The sequence below is a fragment of the Pholcus phalangioides genome, unplaced genomic scaffold (assembly GCF_987345545.1).
Source record: "Pholcus phalangioides strain wild (caught in Gottingen) unplaced genomic scaffold, Ppha-v1.0 ptg000022l_1, whole genome shotgun sequence".
Lineage (NCBI taxonomy): Eukaryota > Metazoa > Arthropoda > Arachnida > Araneae > Pholcidae > Pholcus > Pholcus phalangioides.
Window position 1 is genome coordinate 36,553,064 of NW_028301615.1, and position 21,975 is coordinate 36,575,038.

The 21,975-nt window shown below is 34.6% G+C and overlaps 1 protein-coding gene across 3 annotated transcripts in view; it reads right to left on the bottom strand.

The window, feature by feature from the left end:
* The window catches only part of SCCRO4 (DCN1-like protein SCCRO4), a 36,106-nt gene that overhangs the window by 3,247 nt on the left and 10,884 nt on the right, over positions 1-21,975 (bottom strand). For 2 of the 3 annotated variants that reach the window (XM_089249673.1, XM_089249674.1), the window contains 6 exons: positions 21,709-21,851; positions 15,451-15,536; positions 12,302-12,378; positions 11,743-11,834; positions 10,268-10,376; positions 4,702-4,806 (listed from right to left, as the gene is read on the bottom strand). In XM_089249673.1, coding sequence (XP_089105799.1) covers positions 4,702-4,806; positions 10,268-10,376; positions 11,743-11,834; positions 12,302-12,378; positions 15,451-15,536; positions 21,709-21,851 — 612 coding nt within the window. Of the gene's footprint in view, positions 1-4,701; positions 4,807-10,267; positions 10,377-11,742; positions 11,835-12,301; positions 12,379-15,450; positions 15,537-21,026; positions 21,202-21,708; positions 21,852-21,975 lie in introns of those variants that run through there. The other variant, XM_089249675.1, reaches the window with a different exon arrangement.

Consider the following 21,975-nt stretch of genomic DNA (forward strand, 5'->3'; position numbering starts at 1 on the left):
GTACACAGATTACTCAATGCTTGTGTCCGATTCCATGCTCGCGAGCACTAGATCAATGTTCTGATTAAACATCTTGGAGTACTTGTGTTGTTCGAAAATTTAAATTGTCGTCATTTCATGCATTAGTATGTCAGACTTACGTAAGGGTGCTCTTCTTTTGATGATGGGCACAGGCAGTGCTTGCTACTGGAAAAAGGTTGAAGAGACCTCTGATTTAAGGCATCTTCAAATGTAGCATAGAGGAAGAATGCCAATTCGGAACCACTGATGCTATTCAAGAAATTCGGTCAGAAGTTTTGATTCATAATGCAAAGACTAAGTAAGAGAGGGTTTTTCGAAGTTCGACTCCTAAGGGGGCAGGATTCAAAGGTAACATAGATGACACCGAGCCGAAACCACTGAAATTCATGAAATTTGACAAGAAGTTTTATTTCCTAGGAGGTTTTCGAAATTTGACCTCTAAGAGGGTCATAATGGGTATAGAGAAATCAGGCTGAGTCGATACCACCAAAGTAAAAAATAAGAAATTCGGTCAACATTTTTGTATTGTAATGTAGAGACACTGAGAAGGGATTTTTTAAAATCCAACCCACTAAAGCTGGTTCAAAGGTTATGTGGGCAATTATCACTGAGCCGAAATCACTGAAGTCATAAATATGGAATTTAGTCAGTATTTTATTTTATAATGTTGATGCCCACTAAGACAGGATGTCTGAAAATTCATCCTAAAATTTGATCAATATTTTCATTTTATCGTATAGACTCACTAAAAAGAATTTTTTTTTTTAAACTCGACATCTAAGCAGTGGCGATTTCATGGAGGGGAAAAAATATTACATTGACATGTAGGCAAATTGATTTGTTGTTGTAATTCTGGGAGAAAAAGTAAATGAGAACATAAACCCACATACACTCAAAATCAGTTCTGATAAAGTATAAAATACAGGAAAAAAGTCACAGCACAAACGTCACTTTTCAGAAAGTTGTAAAAAGCCTCTGTCCCTGGGATTACAAACTTTTGTGGGGCTGCTCAAGTATTACGTAAGCAAATTTTTAGCTATTTTTGACCCCCCCCCTGTTAGCAAAAGTCAGCAAAACTCTGCACCCCCCCCCCCCCAACAAAATTTCATCATCAGCTCTGCCCCTCTGAATCCTAACACATATTGGTGGGATCAGAGATGTACACAGGGGGGTGGGAGCATAGGTAGGCACACCAAAGATGATCAAAAATTTATTTTTTTAATGTAAAAAATTTAAATTTTTTAAATTGAAATTTCAGAAGAAAATACCTTCATATGTTATAATCAATTTCTGTTAACTTCAATGTTATTTGAAGGCTATGAACTTAAAACTTATCTTTAATAAATTCAATGCGACCCACCCTCTAAGCCATATAATGATAAATTGCATAAAGTCCCTTCGACCAAATATGGCCATGAGGGTTATCTGATGCAGCTGCCCTCCTCAAACCTAATTTTTTAAAAAGGAACTAAGTGGCACATTTACAGATCGCTTAAGTGTCCTGCGGTACAATTCCAGAGCATTAAGCAAACCATGGCACATTTTCAGATCACATAAATGACCTGAGACAGTTCTAGAACACTAAAACGATCCGTGACACATTTGGAGATCCCTTGAGTGACATGTGACATAGTTTTAGAGCACTAAGTGGCCGCAGGTGCGGTTCTACATCCCTTAAGTGGCCCCCAGTGTGGTTCTACATCACTCAAGTTACCCATGGCATATTCTCATATTATTTAAGTGATGCGTGGCACAGTTCCAGAGCACTTAAGCGGTCCGGACACATTTTCAGATCACTTGGATCCATGAAAAATTTAGAGATCACTAAAGTAGGGCACTTATCAATAGGGGAAAATGTTACTTCAAAAGTATCCACAAACTATCGAAGGTTTTTCTCATCTTTGGCTAACAGAGTAAGATGCCAGTAAAAAATTCATATTTTCATAAAGGGTGGTTGATGGCGTAAGCATTATCCAAACACCCCCCACCCCCCATCGATGCTGACATAATACTTAAATGGCCCTTGTTGTAAAAAATTACCTCTTCCCCACCCCCAGACAGTCTGGAACCATCCTGCATCTAAGGGAGGGATCATAAGTGGAGGTAAGGTTCAAAGGTTATATGGGGCAATCATCATTGAGTCCAAACCGCTGAAACTATAAATACGAAAAATTTGTTCAGTATTATATTTTATAATATAGAGACTCACTAAGACAGACTCAACTCCAAGATGTCACATGAGGGGGGGGGGGGGGGTTCAAATATTATATGAAAAAAATCATTATGAACAATTTTCAATTTTCAGCATACCGAATCCATGCAAGCAAAGCGGTGAGTAATGGTTAGTTTTTCTGTATTAAGTACTGGACTGTACCACCAAAAAATACTTAATTTTACCTCATTAGGTCGTGCACAATTGCTGTTGCATTTAATGTTTCAACCGCCATAGCCTGAGAGGCGTATGATCCTGATCGAATCACTATTTCAATTATTGTTGAAGAATAATTTTCAAGTTTCAAATTATATATCAGTTCTTGTGAATAATTATGAAGTCGGATCTGTTAAACATTTTTTATTGGTGGTTGTTTTTTTCTTTTTAGGGAGTCGATCCCCAGAGTCAGCCCCTAATGCTAACGTTTTTTTATAAGTATAAATATATCCCGCCGGCAACGGTCTGTCTAATTGTTCCAAATAATGTAGTTCACCAATGCTCCTTGGGGAGTTTCTCATTTGCCCAATCTGTGATGCCGCACGAATAATCCTTGTTAAATCTCACTTGTGCAGTGGCATGTGTATGCTTTCCACCGATCTGCACCTGTACTGGTGGCCATGGGATATTCCAAGTATGTTGATGTTGCAATATCTGGACTTGATGTGCCATGATTGTTAAAATGATTTTGTTTCTTTGTTCTAAAAATTATCGTTTCTTTTCAAAATATAACAAAACACAAACACATGTACAGACACAAACATATATAAGCTTAAAAAACATACATTTTGTGACCTCAGGGGACTTGTGTGTCCTTCCAGCAGATCTACAGGGTTGGGATTTTGAATATGTTTCAAGCATTAGCTTGTATAAAGAATAGGCACATCATATTGTACATTTGTTCATGTATTTATGATTTCAGTGTACTGTATATAATTAAATTACTCATTGTGAAGATCATATAGTTGTATAACTAAATTACCTATTGTGAACATCAGTACAAGGCAATATAAACATTACACATGTTTACAAAAAACATACCTACACTTATCCTACATAATTAACCTACATATACAGGGTGATTCAAAACTCAGCGTACAAACTTTTAAGGTAGAAAACACAAGAGCAAAACAGAATCACATAAGAACGTATGACTGGAAACCCCAACCTGATCAGCTGAAGGATAAATGAAGATTCAGAAATGATAAGCCAATAATGGGTGGGAAAAACTCTTTATTTCAATACTTTACACATTAAATTTCATGTAAAGCGCTCAAAGTTCTTACCATCCAGTTATGCACGTTTGAGGGTGCTACTCACCAGTGCTGCACTTGGAATACCCAGTAAAATATAGCTAAATAGTTTTCCACCCGTTATTGGCTTGTCATTTCTACATCTTCATTTATCCTCCAGAAAATCAGGTTGGGGTTTCTGGTCATACATTTTATGCGATTCTGTTTTGTCTTTGTCTCTTCTACCTCGCCTAAAAGCTTGTATGTTGAGTTTTGAATCACCCTGTATATGCATTCATTAAAATAAACACTGATTTTTCTTTTTGTACTTTTATATCTAATTAATCTAATATTTTAATAGGTTATACAGCAGATGTTACAGATGCATTTCTAATGTAACAGAGGTATTAAAAAATGTAAGAATTGAGATTAATGAATACAACAAGTTTTAATGTTTAGAAAGTTCATAATTTTTATTGTTTTATGCACTGAGGAATTTTTTGGTAGTTATTAAAAATAAAATGTTATTATGAAGTTTTACTTGAAAGAAAAAACGTTCAATTTTTCATATTTTATAGCTTATCTACACTTACATGTTCATTTAAATAAAATAAAGCTAACAAAAATCAACCTCCTGTCGTTTTGCCCAGCATTGGTTCTTCTACGTAGAATAAAATGTGTCCTTCTAGTGTTAAATGTGACCTAAAATGCAGTTTAACATCATTTAAATGGCCTGCAGCACATTCCCATATCATTTAAATGACCCCACAGTACAGTTCCAGATCACTCAAGCGGTATGTAGCACATTTATAGATAACTTGAGTAACTTGTAGCGCTGTTCCTTATCACTCAATTAGGTGGCCTTTGACACATTTTCAAATCAGTGAAGTGACTCACACTCTCCTAAAGGTAAAAACACCCTTGATCTAAAGAGAAAAATTTCTACTTCAAATCATATGGGGGGGGGGGGAGATACATTATTACATACTTAAACTACACTAACCATTTTACACTTTCCACATCAACACAAGCCCTACCTAAAAACCTAACTTTTATTTATTCTGTGGTTATATTTTGAGGTTTTCTCAATTATAAGGTATTGCTATCATAGAAAATAAACTTATCTATTTGACACTGAGTTAATTGAAATTTGACTTTGATTCCATTCTATTATCAGACATGTAAAAATAATGAACACATTCAATTATCTTCAGGCTTCTTTCAAAATGAATGTCTTACCTCTAGGAACTGTTGGAAAGAAATATACAGGGGCCAAATTCTTCCTAAAAGCAAGGACAGCATCGCTTTGGCGGTGTCTATATCCATACTCCTTTGGTCTTTATCCTGAATAAATTAACATAAATAACTTAAAACTGTTGAGTGACGACCAACTTTCAATGAATGAAATCTAACTTATTCACATAATAATTTTACTGCATAGCTGCCAACTTTTGAAAATGAAAATTCGGGAGATTTTCGCGCACACCCGTATTTTATGCTAAAACCACTCCCTAATAAATACAATAGGGATTTTTCCAAATAAAATAGGGATTTTCCAAACATAAAAGTTGAAGCGTAGGGAATAAAATCCCTACTCAAAAACTGAAGTCAAATTAAAATAGGGATTTTACACACATGGAAGTTAAACCCTTGGGAATAAAATTCCTACGCAAAAAACAAGTGAAATTGGAGGTCAAAACTTCAATGATGTAAAAATAAATATTGTGTTCAATCAGAAACACTGTGAACAAACATTCTCCGCGAATGACCCCAAAATCATCGGAAGATGAAGGAAACCACCGTCAATTTTTGAAGAACACTGACTTTTTGTGACACTTGCTTGATGTTTTTTTTTCACTTCACGACTGATGATGGCAGTCTTTCCATGACCGATGTTTATGTCCGTAACACAACTTGTACAAAAAGGAAAAGTCAGCCCTCTTCTGGAACGTTTGATGAAAGGAAATTCATCGGAATAAGTATCTTTAAAATTGATTAAATATATTTTTGCTTATCATTATTCATGCTTTGTTATATCGCACGTACGTAACTTCAACAAAAGAAATTTTGACCACATGTGCATCACCATAATCTTCAATTATTATCCAGGACTATTGGCTGCTAAGCCATTTCCCTGCACGATAAGACAAACAATTTTCTTGTTACCATCAGAGGGTTTGTAAAACTTCCTTAAAAAGGGAATTTCCCCATTTACGACGTGTGACGTCATTTCGAAAGGGAAAAAAAAGAGGCTTCATGCCCCACAAGAAATTCCTTAGGGATTGTTTTCATAAGCGGGGATTTTTTAATCAAGTAGGGAATTTTTAGGGACAATTAGGGATTTTTGTGATTTTCGTAAAAATTCGGGAGATTTAAGAACTTTTCGGGAGATCGAGCGATGAAAATAAAATTCGGGAGATTCCCGAAAAATTCGGGAGACTTGGCAGCTATGTTACTGTATCTCTTGACCTATGCACTGCAGTAAAAAAAAGAACATCGGCAAAAATTAGTTTGTTCAACATATGTGCTCACATTGACATAATTGCCATAACTTTTTCCAGGAAAAAAAATTTCACCTTCATATGATTACCATTTTCTCCATATTCAGAACATCTACCACATATCCAAATGCTATAACATCAATAGCTATTGCAATTATTCAATGGAGGGGGGAGGGGGTTCTGTCCAATCCAATAACAATAATAAAGAGGGAAAAGTTGAGCCTTGCTGTTTGTTAGTTGCAAGTACAAAACCTGCACAATATCTGTATTTCTTATATCCGTCAACACTCCTTACTTGATGGAAAATTAAAGGCCCCTTTGATGATTGCATAATACCCTCTGTACTCTTCTCTAAAGCCCTGTTCACATGGGAAATAGAAAAAGCAGGTTTAAAACCAGCTTCAAGAATTTTCAACTGCTCCCCATTTCTTTCTTTACGAAGGAAAAAGTCATCAAGAGGGTGATAGAACTCCCAATGCTACCACAATATTTGCACATGTGAACGGGGCTTAATACTGAAAAAAATATATCCAGATGTGCCAACTTTTGAAATCCAGAAATACAGATTCTCCGGAGGGGGACCCCACCCCCAGCACTCAGAGACTCAATCAGAAAAAAAAAATTTAACCAATTAAATTCCCCCCCCCCCCCAAAGCAGGTTCTGCATTGCCCCTGAGCAGAATATAGTATAATTCCATGTCAGTCTTTCCGTGCAGAATAGAGAAATCACATCTACATACTGTTCATAAAATGTGTTTCCTTTCGTGAATGCTATCAGTGATTCTATCTTGGGTATATGAACTCTTAAAAGCTTTATATTTTAGCTTTATTATAGCTTAAAGTTTTATATTTTCTTTCTGAACACGTTTAATCGGAAGAAACAATTAAAAAAACTCAAATTACAAAACTGCAGACGAAAAAACGTTTACCGCACGGCTGTTAATGGAATACAATAATGATTATACAGGAATTTTGGCAACCAAGGTCATGCCCCTGATAAATGATTGCTGATAAATGCTACGAAAACGAAGTCGTGTCTTTGCCAGTTGCTTAAATACGGTCACAAGAGACTTTTTTAAAGGCTGCTCGATGGAAATTACCACGGCTGTCCTCTATGGGTGTTTTCCCTAACGACGACGGTAATCTCTGACGCCACGGCAACGTGAAAGCTAATTTTCTGCCAAAATCCGGAGAAATTTTAACAAATCCGGAGAGCGGGAGGAAGGATGAAAAATCCAGTCTCCCCCGCCTAAATCGGGAGAGTTGGCAGGTCTGTATATCCCCTTGACCATTCTATACCACCTGCAAATAATTAAGTTTTATGGCATCTACTTGCCATCCCTTCCATTGGGATATTTGTTCTTTCTTTAATCCTTTTTATTTTTTTCTCCCTTTCCCTTCCCTTAGTTTTTTTTTGTGCAAACCACCAACAGGAAAAAAAAATGTTCCTCTCAAATACATGGCGAAGGCATTGTAGATTATAGGGGGTGGAATTGACCACAATGGTGGTAATTTTAATATTAATTAGAATAAACGTAATCCTCATCCCCAATAGAAATATATATATTTTTAAACCAAACTAAACTACCAATGGAAGAAAAAGGGGTTGTTTTCCCCCAAGACTTTATTTTTAGAATTTAAAAAAATTCAAAAGCAGATTGAGATGTGGAATCACGACTTAAAATGGTGTGGTGTGAAGTACAGTCGGCCCTTGGTACTAACAGATTTCATATATTCATAATTTTTGTATTCACTGTCTCCTTCCCAGTTTTTTGCAAAAACACAGTTGCAGTGCAAATTCTTGTATCGGAACAAAATATGAATTGCACGTGTTGAATAAATGTCTTAAAACCCCTCCTAAAGTTTTGCTAGAACTCAAGTTCTCTATATGCCTTTCAACTCCACATCTAGCTGCTTGTTCAGGTGTTATACAAACATTTATGGCTCACTATACACATGCTCAATGGTGATTGTGCAGACATTTGAAAAAGATGTAAATGCAGGAAATTTCTTAAAATTATGAATTAATTTAACCTATGCCATTAGTGTCATTGCTAGAACTACGGAAGCTAAGAGGATGAAAACACCTCGTATTGGAAGAACTTTTGGCCACAATGTGTGCCCACGGATATATCCATTTCTATGGAGCCAGCCAAAAAGGTTATGAAAGATGTGAAGCAAGTGGATGGAGAAGGATTCAATGAAGTGTAAACAGAAGGAAATTGAAGAATTAATTAATAGCAATTCAGAGATCTACAAGAGGGGAGGGGGGGGGGTTAATCAAGCGCTAATTGCTTCTAAAATCAAAGTGATACTTTATGGGGGACGATCAAGATTGCCAATTATAAGACAAGTTCATTATTAGTACATGGCCCGTTTACACGAGGCAAGTGCTTTAGTTGGTAACTTAATTTTGTAGTTGCCAAGTACGATACAATGTATGCAGACGATAAGGGCTGTTTACACTGCTTTAGTTGGCAAGTGCACAAATGATTTAGTTGGTTAGTTAATACGAACGATTCTATTTTTTCCGGTTAAGTAGACCTATGCGCATGCGCCAGTGGGCGTGACCTGCCATGCTGGAGGGGTCTTTTTGCTCTCTGACGGAGGGGTTTATTTTGATCTCAAGCGTGAACCTGTTCATGCTCAGTCGTCTCCTGAAGTTTCTCTAGAATTCCACGGAAATATTGGATGGTGAGTTGGCCAGAGGACACAACCTTCAAGTTTGTTGAAAAATATCTTTGCCATGAATGTTTGTTGAACTATAGAAACGAAAATTACTTTAACAAACAAGCTAAAAATTATTCGATGTTGGAAAAAGCTATGGAATATTCTGTCGACGTGATGTCATGAGTGGAAAAAAATTGAAGATATAAAATTATATATCAGGTGTGAGGATTTATATATTAAAAACTGAAGGGGGGTTTCGAATATTTCTCTCGTCCAGAACGAATTTGCTGCCATCTGTTGTAAAAATACATGATCAAATATTTAACATAAAGCTATCATCTCTATAGATTAAATTAAAAATAATAATAATTTCGAAAATTTGTAAATAATTATTTTTTGCTAAATGAATTTTTATTATTTAATTTTTAACCCTTAGAATTTCCTATGAATGCCAAGAATCTTCTCCCATATTTTCGGCTTACATAATTTATAATTTATCTCCTCTTTAACTTTGATTAAAATATCATATAATCGATATTTACAACTTAGAGGAGAAATAGAGAAATCTTATATTTCTTCTCGATGACTTACATAAGTTTATAATATGTTGTGTATTCTTTTTCCCCCTCTTGTATATATATAAGTGAAAGTGAATAAATTTATATTCTTCTTTAAAAAAATATCATATAATGTGGCTCTGATCACAGAAGTTCTACCTGATCATCTTCATCCATCGTTATGAAAGCCATGAGCTTTAGAAAAAGCACTTCTCTGAATGGCAGATAAATAAAAAATTATTACTATTATTCTCCCGCGCGTTGCGTCTATCTCTCCGTGGATTTGAGTAGATTGAAGTGCACATGCACTAACTGAGCTCACTTCCGTAAAAATTATCCAATGAGCGTCTACTTACCACTTATCATGTGGACACTTTCAAAAAGAATCGGTAAGTTGAAATTAAGTTACCAACTAAAGCACTTGCCTTGTGTAAACGGGCCTATACTCACAAGTTACATTATGAAGATTACTTACTGTATTACACTTTGAAAAATAGTGTTTCGGTGTCTTTTGACCCCCCCACCACAATCATACACATCTGCATACAGCCCATGATGCAGATGCTACTAAGGCCGGGATTACACTATAAAAGTTAAACAAATTTTTTTTATAAAACTTTAAAAATACAACCAATAAGCATGCAAGATTACATTTGAACAAATGCAGTAAATAATTGGTTGTTTTTTCAAGTTTTATAAAAGAACTTTAATAAAACTTTTATAGCATAATCCCGGCTTAAGTAGCATGTGTATCATGGACACCTAATGCATAAAGCTCTAGTTACAAAATGTGGTAAAAGTTTAAGTGATTTGTCTTGAGAGAGAGATGTAGTGCATCTCATTTTTACTGGATCTGCTTTCTGAAAATTAATTCATGAAAAGTACCTCAGGTGACAAAATAAATTTTCAATCAAGGTCATACTAAAAAATTTTCTGAATATCATTCAACAAAAAAACAAGCCAATACCCAATAATAAAACCCGACACGATTCTTGATTTAAGGGAAAAAACAACATGCAGTAAAATAAACTTTTAAATGTAAATTAAACAGGATGATAGAGAGAGAGAGATAAATACCCGAGCAAAATCGTATGCATATCTGTATATGCTTTTGAAACTAACTGCATCGTTTAGCAGATTTCGCAGGTGTTCGATTTTGCCCTGAATCTTTGGAATGCTGTCACACCTGGAACAGAAAATATACTTATGGCATTTCTATAAGAAATAATACATATAGTAGTGAAGTCAAACATAGCGCTTTAAATATCCAAACGTCTGAAAAAAGATTGCTTAAAAATTCAACTTGTGCACAGTACACTTTTACTCTGTAAGGATAGAGTTCCAACAACCTTGGTTCCGGGAGAGGGTTAAACAAAGAGTGCATAGTAGAACATGGGGAGAGGGGACCACAGACTTAAGTTTAGTCAATTCTCGATATGTACAATATTGGTTACACCCTTTTCACAGTTTAATAAATTCCACCAGTCTGCATTATAAATGACACATTGCAAATAACCAAACTCTATGTGTAAGATGCCAAATCGTTTTTCAAGACTACTGTCGATTTTGTACAGGTAATAATGCTTTCCACACACTCCAACTTAGAGAACAATAAACCCAGAAAGAGAAATACTCTACCTTTTTCTATTATATATACTATGCATGCTCAAACCATGGCCCTCTGAATCTGAAATCAGCAAATCAAAAACATAATTTTGTTCAAATAAAGTAAGTAGCACATTTTCAGATCACTGTGACCAGAGGTGCAGTTCTATATCACTTGAGTAGCCTGTTGCATATTTGCAGATCATTAAATGACTTGCAGAATATTTACACATCACTTAAGTGAACTGTGGCGCTGTTTCCAGATCACTCAACTGATTCTCAGCACAGCTCCAGAGCACATACGGGTCCGCAGCACATTTACAGTTATGTGACTAACGCGACACCTTTTCAGATAACTTGAGTGACCGATGGCACATTTAAAGATCATATAAGTAAGCTGTGGCATCGTTTTAAAAATTGCTTAATTAAATTGCCTACAACATGTTTTGAAAAATATGAAGTGGCCCGCATTCTCCTTAAAAGTTGAGCACCCTTGATTTATACCATATGCATATTTTGTTACTACACCAAAGGAAAGGGAAAAAATGTATGTTCCCACAGTCTATCTTCTGCTATCAAAATAAGAACAAAAGCTGGCTCCACACACTGGCTGTTGATCAATAAATTGGGGGAGTGGGGAGAATTGAAAACATGTTTGACTGGAATGCAACCTTACAGAATCTTGGGGGCTTGGCATTGCAGAAATAAAAGGTTTACAAGGAGGTAAGATATCTCAGCATTACCAAAATGCAAAACATCAAATTAGGTGAGATATCTCTTGAATGCTGAAGAGATGTTGAAACAGCTTTGGGGAAACACCTCTTATGCCAAAATTAGGTCTTCGTTGTCATATTTAAACAAAATTGTAAATGTTGCAAGATTTTTTATACATCAGTGTAAAAAACAAGAAAACTCATGTTTAAATGCGTGGCCTTGGCCTTACTTACTCGAGTTCTGAAAGCCCTCTAAGCCATTCTGATATCGTGAAAAAACCCATCTGCTTGGCGTCCATCTTCCATGCGAGTACCAGCATGATGATCTGCAAATTTTAAAAGAAAAAAAATTGTTTTGATAATCAAAAATTCTCTAAAAATAATTCATAATTTGTATGATTCAAATAACATAAAATGTTATGATATGCCATGGCTTGAGAGTCATCATGTCACTGCGAGCAAAAATAGAATTGCAGCCTAAAATATTTTGTGTACGATTATATTGGAAACTTGGAATTGAGACGTTAGTGCATCTACTAACAAGAAAAAAGTCAACCAAAACCTTGAAAAGTCTGGGAGAAAATTTTTATTTCGGACAGTTTTTTTTTGGTGTGAGAAAATGTTTGGCTTCTAAAAGATTTGGCTAGTTGTTGAATTTTTTTTTATTTATCAAGCTTTGTGATTTATGCAAAAATTGATAAATTTATTAGTATCACAAAAGTAATTGAAATATTTGTTAACAAATACCACAAATAATCAATATTAATAAAATAAAAATGTGAGAAATAATTACATTTTCTGGTTCTACTCCTATATCTTCACAAAATTTTTCCATTCCTTCAGGACCGATGACATCCGGATCATTCGGACCTGAAAAGAAGAAAAAAAAAAACAAAGTTTTATAAGGTGACAACTTCGAAAAATATAAGTTACCAATTAACAAAGCAGCAAATTTGATAAAAATCATTATTAAAAAAATCAAATAAATCAGATTTTTTTGTTAAAACAAATTGAATCTAACTCATTTTTTATTCCAAATTTTAAATGCTTACTTATTAGAAGTATTGAATAGTTTTCATAGTTATAGTTATAATTTATCTTACAGACGATATTAAGCTTTGAAGATCTTGCTTTAAAAAAACTAACAATCTCATTTAGCATACCAATGACCATTGAAGCACAAATCGTTCTACATTTAAAACAGCGCTGAAATTTGTACTTGATAAAATCAAAAAGCACAGTCAAATATGTAGCTGACATTCATTAATTTAAATATTCTGGAGCAACATCTTTTAAAATATTGCTATGATATCATAAACTTTTGTCTTTTCAGACAAAAGTTTTTTTTTTAAAATAACTATCGAGTTATTTAAAAAAATAAACGTTTTTTTTTTTTTGGTTTAAATAGCATTTACATTGAAAACAATAAAATTTTTATTAATGTAATTAACACAATATATTCCCATGTCAATTGCCTATAAATACTTCAATAATTTTAATTAAAAAAAAAAAATGTTTGCAATTTAGTTATTTTATAGCTTAATTAAGAAAACTATTTTGCAAAAACTGATAAAAACTAGGCAAATACAATATTTTCAATGAAGCATAATTAATGCAGATAAATTATCAATGTTTTATGATATACAGGGAGTTATATAACTAAAGTTCCGATGTCAAAACACTAAAATACACTGGTCAGAGTGACTTGAAAATTTGCATGAATGATCCTGAGACAATGAAATTTTGTATGGCGAAAGAGAAAAAATGCTTAGAAATGTAAAATAGACAATGCTGTACTCATACTCATCTAGCACATGGGAAATTTGCTTGCAGAATGGAAATGATAATGCAATTAGCATAGCAAGATGTCATAATTAATGAAAACATCACAAAAATAAAGTCATTTAAACTAACAACTTATACAAGAAATATTAAATATGTTGTCCACTGTGAGGTGATAAAAGTAGAGTTATCAGAAAGGACTGGACAAATTGAAAAAAAAAAAAAATCAGGCGGCAGCTGAATTTGTTAGGAGCAAAGCATGTTAATCCCTAAGAAAAACAGTCCTGAGTAATTTTATTTTTTTTACTTTTTCAGGACTTTATGACCCATTCTTTTGTTGGGAGACATTATGAAATCAAAAAAAAAAAAAAAAATGTCTCGTACTTGCACTTTATTTTAGCAATATGCATATAAAATTTCAGGGACCAAAACCAATTTTCTAGTTGCCCGGCCTCTGGAATCTGTCCAGCTTTGCTATTCACATGCTGATGCTGTTGAAGTGCCGAAATAATGTGGCTGTGCAAAATATATTATATCGCTGGCCATGTTCAGCATCATCTACTTGTGCATTTTAAAGTGTTTTGTTTTCTTTCACGAAAGAAAATTCCATTGCTTCATACAATGGACCCATACAAATTTTCAAGCCATTCTGACCAGCAGTTCTTATTTGTGTTTTGGAATTGAGCTTTGTGATTATAATCACCCTGTATGTAGCTGATTATTTTTCATAAAGCACTTACTACTGTACATTCTAACCAAGCGGTGACCCTAGTCCATATTCCGAGGAATTTCTAACTGAAAATTTAGACAGGGATCACTGGCCACTTCGCAAACTGGTAAATTTTGGGCTTTTACTACTTAACAGTAGAACCTTGATTAACTGCGGGGTAATGCTGAACATATGAAAAAAAAAATTCAATATTAAGCCTGGTGGTGATATGCAGTAAGAGATGTTCTGTTTCATATGGAAAAAAAATGAAAATGTCTTTGAGGTAATGTAACTACTGGTACACTGGTCTTTGTCCTTTAGGGGCAACTGGTGTCTTTTTGGATTATAAGACCACCTGTCCTTAAAATTATAGAAGTCACTACTTTAGCTGCTTCTTTGTGAAGGAAAAGAAACAAATTCTTGTGAGATAATACACCACCACCACATATTTAGATGTGCGATGCAACGAATTCATGAATTTGCTTGAGATAGAGCATCAGAATGTAGCTCAAAATTAGAAAATGCAGTAAGAATGAGAAATCTTCACTTCAGTGTATCACTTTAAATAACTAAAATACTTTATACGAAAGAAAATTTACATTCAGGCCACTTTTATGAAACTTTTTGGGGAAAAAAAACCACTTACACCATTTAAAGATCTACCATCAGAATGTACCTCAAGAATATAAAATGTGGCAAGAACACATTTATAGAACATTTTGGCTAATAATGAACCAATGTGCTATTTTCCCAGGGGGAAAAAATTAAATTTAGGCCCGCTTTTATGTGATTTTTTGAAAAAAAAAAAAACCAGACTGGTTAAAACCAAGGTGGTTTAAACCAAACAGTGCTGATGAGCTATGAGAAGTTTCTCTGTGTTGTAGCTTAATTAAAAAAGCTTAATGACGGAAGAAATTGGAGTTGTGAAAATAACAGTAAGTTTTTAATATTACTTTTGAAAAAATATATATATATTGTTTCTCACATGTGACAATTATTCTTCCAAATAGTGTACTGCCTATTTCCTCAAAGCTTGTAGTACATTCCATGCCAGGTAAAAAAAATCTGTCTATACAGTTGACATTCATTCTTTAACAACTTCACTTTCTCCATGGGAAAGAAAGTTGTTGGAAGAGATTCTAGACAGCTTTCTCTGAAATCTAATTTTCTGAGAAAAACCGAAACAATTCTACCAACCTGACTCTTCACCCAAAAAACCAATACGTTCATCACATTTGATTAACTATTAATTAATGTGTAAATAATTAAAATATGAACATCACTATCTCCTATTAATTCGTAATTATATCACAAAAGTTAAAAAAATCACATTATTAAAAATTGCTTGAAATATCAATTGCTCGAAGTATCCGATTTGAATCAGTGATTTAAAAAAAAAGATTTAAATCGAGATACCTTGCTAAAAAGTAACTAGTATTATTTAAACTTACTGGCATATTCGTGGAAAAACGCTACACAGTTCTTTGTTGAAAATGTTGGTCCCACTTCAGTATTTTTATTGCCACTCTTCCTGGTACTGAAATGAGAAGGGGAGAACCCCTAACATATCAAAATACAGTAAAAGTCTAATGTAATGAGTATAGCTTATTACAAGGGATTTACAAATCACTATAAAGAGCTAATGTTGAAGATACAAAATATATTCGGTTATAGCGAGTTGAAAATTGAAAAGCTTCCGCTATAACATTAAAAAAATTCACAAGAAAGTCATTAATTTTCTCCATTTTCTACAAATTAAACTGAGAATGACTCTGATCATAGCACATACACGGTTCAGGAAGGGGAAGTCATGTGTAACTAACCTCCTTTGCTTCTATGATTACGTGACTAAGGCTTTGGGTAAGAGCAAAAATGTCGACGTTGTTTACCTTGATTTCCAGAAGGCATTCGATCGGGTCCAACATGGCAAACTCTTGAAGCGTTTACACGAGATTGGAATAGGGGGCAACTTGCTGAATTGGATAGAATCGTGGTTAAGAGATAGGTCGCAACGAGTTATGGTGAACGGGGAATTCTCTGGTTGGACAGACGTCACAAGTGGAGTTCCTCAGGGAAGTGTCCTTGGCCCCATACTTTTTTCACTTTTTATCGACAAACTCGATCAGGGTATCGATGGAATTACTAGCAAATTCGCAGATGATGTGAAGCTAATGGGGGTAATCGGAAATGAAAGCGATAGGGAGTTGCTCCAGACCAACTTAAACAAGATTGCAGCATGGGCAAATGAATGGAGCATGACGTTTAGCGTAGATAAGTGCATGGTCGCTCATTTTGGTTCGAACAACCCACGGTTCTCTTACGAGTTGAATGGTGTCACTATCCCGGATGCAACTAGTCACCGATTTGGGAATTCTCATTGACGAGCGACTTAAGTTTTCTGAACATTGTTCAGCGGTTGTCAAAAAATCGAATAGAATGCTTGGTCTCATTTTCAAAAAGGTCTCTTCGCGTTCTCCTAAAGTCATTCTTCCGCTTTTTCGAGGCTTAGTTCGTCCTGGACTGGAGTATGCTGTAAGGTTTTGGAGACCATACCTACAGAGGGACATAGACTTGGTTGAAGGGGTGCAGAGAAGAGCTACGCGTGTCCTTATTGGCACACAGGGCTTGAGTTATGAAGAAAGACTTCATTTTTTGAATATGTTTACATTGGATGAACGCAGGTGTCGAGGAGATATGATCGAAGTGTTCAAAATTTTCAATGGGATGGATAGGATGGACCATGAACTTTTAGTACACCGCCAATCGACTGCTTTTACAAGGGGACACCAGTATCGATTGGTGAGGGACAATGCAAGGTTATGGTGTCGCAGGGAATTTTTCTCCAATAGGGTTGTTAATAAATGGAATAGCTTACCCCCGGAGGTAGTAAATTGTAACACAATTGACACGTTTAAAAAGAAATACGATAAACATGTTGGGGTAAATCGAGAAGCTATCCATTCTTAGAATAAGACAACCATAAGTATTCTTTATGGGCGTTGTATAATATTTTATCATGGGTATATATTGTTTGTAATTTGTGTTAATTGCATTTTTAATTGGGTTGCTGTATTTTTGAAACATATGACAACCATATTTTTATGGGCATCTTTTTATCAGCCACCTCGTTGGGCATTTTGCCTGTTGTGGCGTTGTATTTGTATTTGTATTTATACCAATCGTAAACATTAGTCTCTCTGAAGTACTTCTAACAAAAGATGGAAACTCATCACATTTTTTATCTATTTTGATATTCAGACTATCCCAACAGGATATGTGAAGATTTTATATGACTTGTTTCTCCCAGTGTGAAAGTGACCATGACTACTGCCACAGCTTATTTGACCGGAACTTACAAACAGCATACACTAGTTTCGGAAAGGGGAGGGGGAGTACTCGTACTAAAAAATTGCCACCCAAATATTCCAATTAGCATAAAAATATAATGAATCCATACAGCCATGGAAGTCACAATGATACTGGGGAGCCGGTGGATAGCTTGGGGATAAGCATTGAATAGGAAACGGGCGCCACAGGTGGAAAAAGTTTGAGAACCCCTGGGATAGTCGTTATATGAAAACATTTGGCACTTATCCAACCCAAAGTTATAATGAAATGGTGGCTATAATGTGACCGAGGTCATTACAGCAAGCATTAACTGTAATAGCTGAAATTTTTAATTGCTCGGTTGGCCTGTTAAATCACATTGATAATACAATATTCTATGCAAAAAAATTGGCTTAAATTTTGAAATATTTTTTTGTCGCCCACAGAGCTAATTTAGCACTGTGAACTTGGCTACTGTGCAGTCATCTTCAAAGAGAATTACCTAAAATCAATTTCCCGACTAAATTGTCAGCAAGTGGGGACCATGCATTGTATAATACAAGTACATTGTAGTGAACGGGCTATCTGTAGCTAGGAGTAAATGTCATGGAACGGATGGTCCCATTTCCAACTATACTAAGCTGTTATGTGGCTAAAAATATGGAGGAGCCTGCATGAATTTATGATCAAGCATGCAAGATTAAAATTGCACAAGTTCATCATGATTCCATGATAAAGAGCAGTCTTAATGCATGGACTCGACCTGGGAAGAAATAACTAAGGAAATTTTTTTCCATTAGTGTGATAAATGCAGTTTAGTTCAAAAATTAAACCTCAGATGTTTGATCCAATAAATTTTTCACATTAAAAATAACATTTGGATTCAAAAATGAGATATAGTTTCAGCTTTAATTTAGTATAAATGTAAATTTTTGAAATACTTGGGAAAATTATTTATTTTCCAATCTCTTCGCGGATCACCAGGATATTTTTGGCAGAGAATAGTCTGGGAATCCTAGCATTATATTATTCTAATTTGCCCAAGGGTCCCGAGTTTGTGCACCCATATTTAAAAGGTCAAAAGAATATTGTTATTTTGATTGATGCTGTGTTTCTGGAAAAGATAAAATGGATAAGCAAAATGCACTTTCATGTGCTTATCAAAAAAATAAGTCATTAGGATAAATACAGTCAAACCTCATTAATAAGTCACTCTTGGGAGACCAAAAATATGACCTTGTAAGCGGAGTGACTCGTTAAAAGGAGTAAGCCATGGCCAAGCTGATTCCTGTCTTCCTATTGATGCATTCATGCAGAGAAAACCAAATTTTAGTTATTCCACGACTTCAGTCATAAAAATTGATTACTGGAGTTTTTCATAATCAATTAATGTTTATTTGCTACATATTATGCATTTTTGAACACTAAATGATTTTTTTTACCTTTTTCGGTTTTTAAAAATTCACAAATTTTTCCGCATGTTTATTGGAAACCAAAGTATCACAGTTAAGGATGGCAGTTTAATTCTTTTGGAATACCATAAATGAAAATAAAATATTCATGAATTAGAAAAAAAATTGTTTTTCACTGAAAAAACTGTGGCAAGTTTTGTTTATATGGAATTGGTAGTTGAAGAAACAATATTTTTCTCCAAAGATATGAATCGGAAGTCTATATTTGCTGTGCTTTCCAGTCCCAATAAAAAAAAATTTTAATAGTCGATTTTTCATTACAACACTGCTTTGTCTTTAAAAAAAGGTAAACTTTTTTTTTTTTTCAATTTGGAGAGCATTCTGACAGTAGGGGTAAACACAGTGCTACAGATGCTCAACAATCATCATTCATTTAATTTGATCATTTTTATCGCACCACAGTCAATTTTTACACACAAAGGCTACTTAGACCGGGACCTACAAGTTATTGCAGATTCCGAACGGCAGGCTCGTTTTTTATACTCATCGAGAGGTTGGTGCTCTAACCCCTCAATGGGGGATTCCCTGCAGTAGCAATTTTTTGCTGCAGTCAAGTCACAGTTTCTTGTTGTACCCCTGTGTCAGGAAAGTTTTATGACAAAGACGAACCAAGTACCAAACTCGAAAAACCTCTAAACAACCTTTGGTACTTTAGGTGAGCATCTTATCGACTTGGGGTACCGTGGCCTCAACAATCATCCAGCTAAGAAATTTGTTTAAAACATCAAAAAGTAGAGAAAAACATTTAATGGCTTAAAACTAAATGTTTTTTTTTCTCCCTGGAAAAACTAAATTTTTGCCATAAACAACTTTTTAGCAAAAGTTAACCAAGAAAAAAAATTCCAGCTGAACTATCCCAAATAAGAAATAACCCAGTGTTGAAAATCTGTCATCAAGCCTGCAGTGAAAGGGGGAGAGAAATTAAGGCTTCAGTGGCTTTTGCTTGAAATGCTATAGGCAGATCTTTGACGTAATAAGAGTGAACATTGAGCTTATTGTGTATATTGTACGAAGAGTTTACGATTTCATTGGTAATTTTGGAAAGAGTGCTTTCACAAAAAATAGATGACTTAAGCAGAGTGAAATGGCATACAATCAGGAGTTTAATAATATTAGAACACCAAAAAGTGACCCAGTAAGCAGAGTGACATGTTACCCTGGTGACGCACTAACAAGGTTTGACTGTATAAGGTCAATAATAGCTTGAAATAGTGCTCTTAATGTGTTCTAAAACTAACGTGTTTAAAGAAAAATTAATGCTTTCAGTAACATTAAGGTATGATATATTTTTGCATTTAATAAAATTTGATTATCGGTATCATAGAGAAGGTTGCTTGTTCATATCACATCCGGGTCACCAGTACTATGGTGATGCGAGTGCTGGTGGATGTCTCGTTATTTTGGAAACATACTGAGTCATGACTCTTTCTTTTCTAAGTTATTTAATAAAAGACATAAAAAACAGAGAGAGATTTCTAATATATGTTCGGTCGACGGTTGGAGAGCCAGACTGAACTCCAATACAAGACGACACTAGATAATGCCTAGCGAGTGGGTGGTATAAAGAACATAATAAAAATATAAAAATTGAACAAGACAAGCAGCGCCACAGTAACATTTAAAAAAAACAATATTCGGCCACTGAATATATGGTAGATTAACATCATATTAATTCAGTGTGCCAATTTTTAATGTCATATCAATTACAATCATTTGAAATGAACCTCAATTTTATTTTCAATTTAAAACCAAAAACAATTTCATTTATAATTATAATGAAATTTTAAAAAACTCTATATTGACAAAATCATTATTCGTCCCATCTCTACATAAGCATGCTAATTGTTATATAGTAAGTACTCAGTAGCACAATGTCCCCAAGCAACACCATATAAAAGGGGCCCCCAAAAATTTCATGTTTGCCCAGGACCTGAACTCTTTGAAGAACAGGCCCCTGACTCTGCACATTCCAGGAAATAAAAAAAAAATGCTAATGAAAGATCATGTTTCAAAAGTAAAAAGGCCATCTTGACCTTTAAATCTCTGAATGCATAAATTATACTGAAATCACTCTACTTCGAACTGTTACAGTTTCAGTAATTATATCTATCATCAAAGTCAAGGGCTGTCAGTGAAATGTTAAAAATAGAACGAACAAAAAAAAAGGATGACTGAAAATTTTTCTCAAAAAAGTTATCAAGAAAAACCCATGCATTCTACGCACATACCTAATATCCCCCATAGAATGTAAACTCCCGAAATGATCAGATAATTGTTGAATCAGCTGCAAGAAGAAGTGAAGGAGGAAACACATGAAAAAAGCATATCAATCCACAGCTTCCTGCCGCAAGGTTTCTCCAACTTGAAGAATAACACATACACAAAATACACATTTTAACTGGCAAAGTTGCTCTCTTCCTGCATCAGGAGTAAAGTGGGGAGAGCATCTATAAATAGACTTACACAAGGAGGAGGAAAACTCTTTGCCTTACCTAATTATCACGACCCTGGTTTTTTTTCCTTTCTCCGATAAGTAAGAAGAAGAAAAGGATGAAAATAAGTTGCATCAGAGAGTGTTCAAAGGACTATAATGTATGTTTTATCTGGTATGGAAAGGTTATTAATGATAAAAATAGAAATCACTGAAATTTTACATAATAATGTAGTTTTTTTTTTGTTTGCTGCCGATCTTCTACTCTGATTTTGTCAATCCAAATACAGATTTTGATATTAATCAGATAAATTTGAAAGAAATTTCTAATCAGATAAATTTGAAAGATATTTCTAATCAGATAAATTTGAAAGATATTTCTAATTAAACAAAAGAAAATAGCCATTCAAATGTAAATAACTGACAATGTATAAGGGACCGTAAATAAAAGTATATTCTTCAAATCCTGAAAATCATACCTTGAATTCATTTTTAATCGCTTTCCTGAAGTATGTTTGGAGTCCTCTACATTGTCAGCCCTCTTGCGGCGCTGAGGCGGCATGGCACGTGCTGATAAACTTTCTCCTGTGTCTTCTGAGTTGACTGATTGGTCGCTCAGACTCTGGAAATTTCAGAAAAAAAAAGGTTTTCTCACATTGAATTCGTAACTCTAAACTTGATGTCTTTTCCCATACGACTGAAAATTTCAGTTCAAAGCCATAGAACACATATCTTTACGAAAGCTT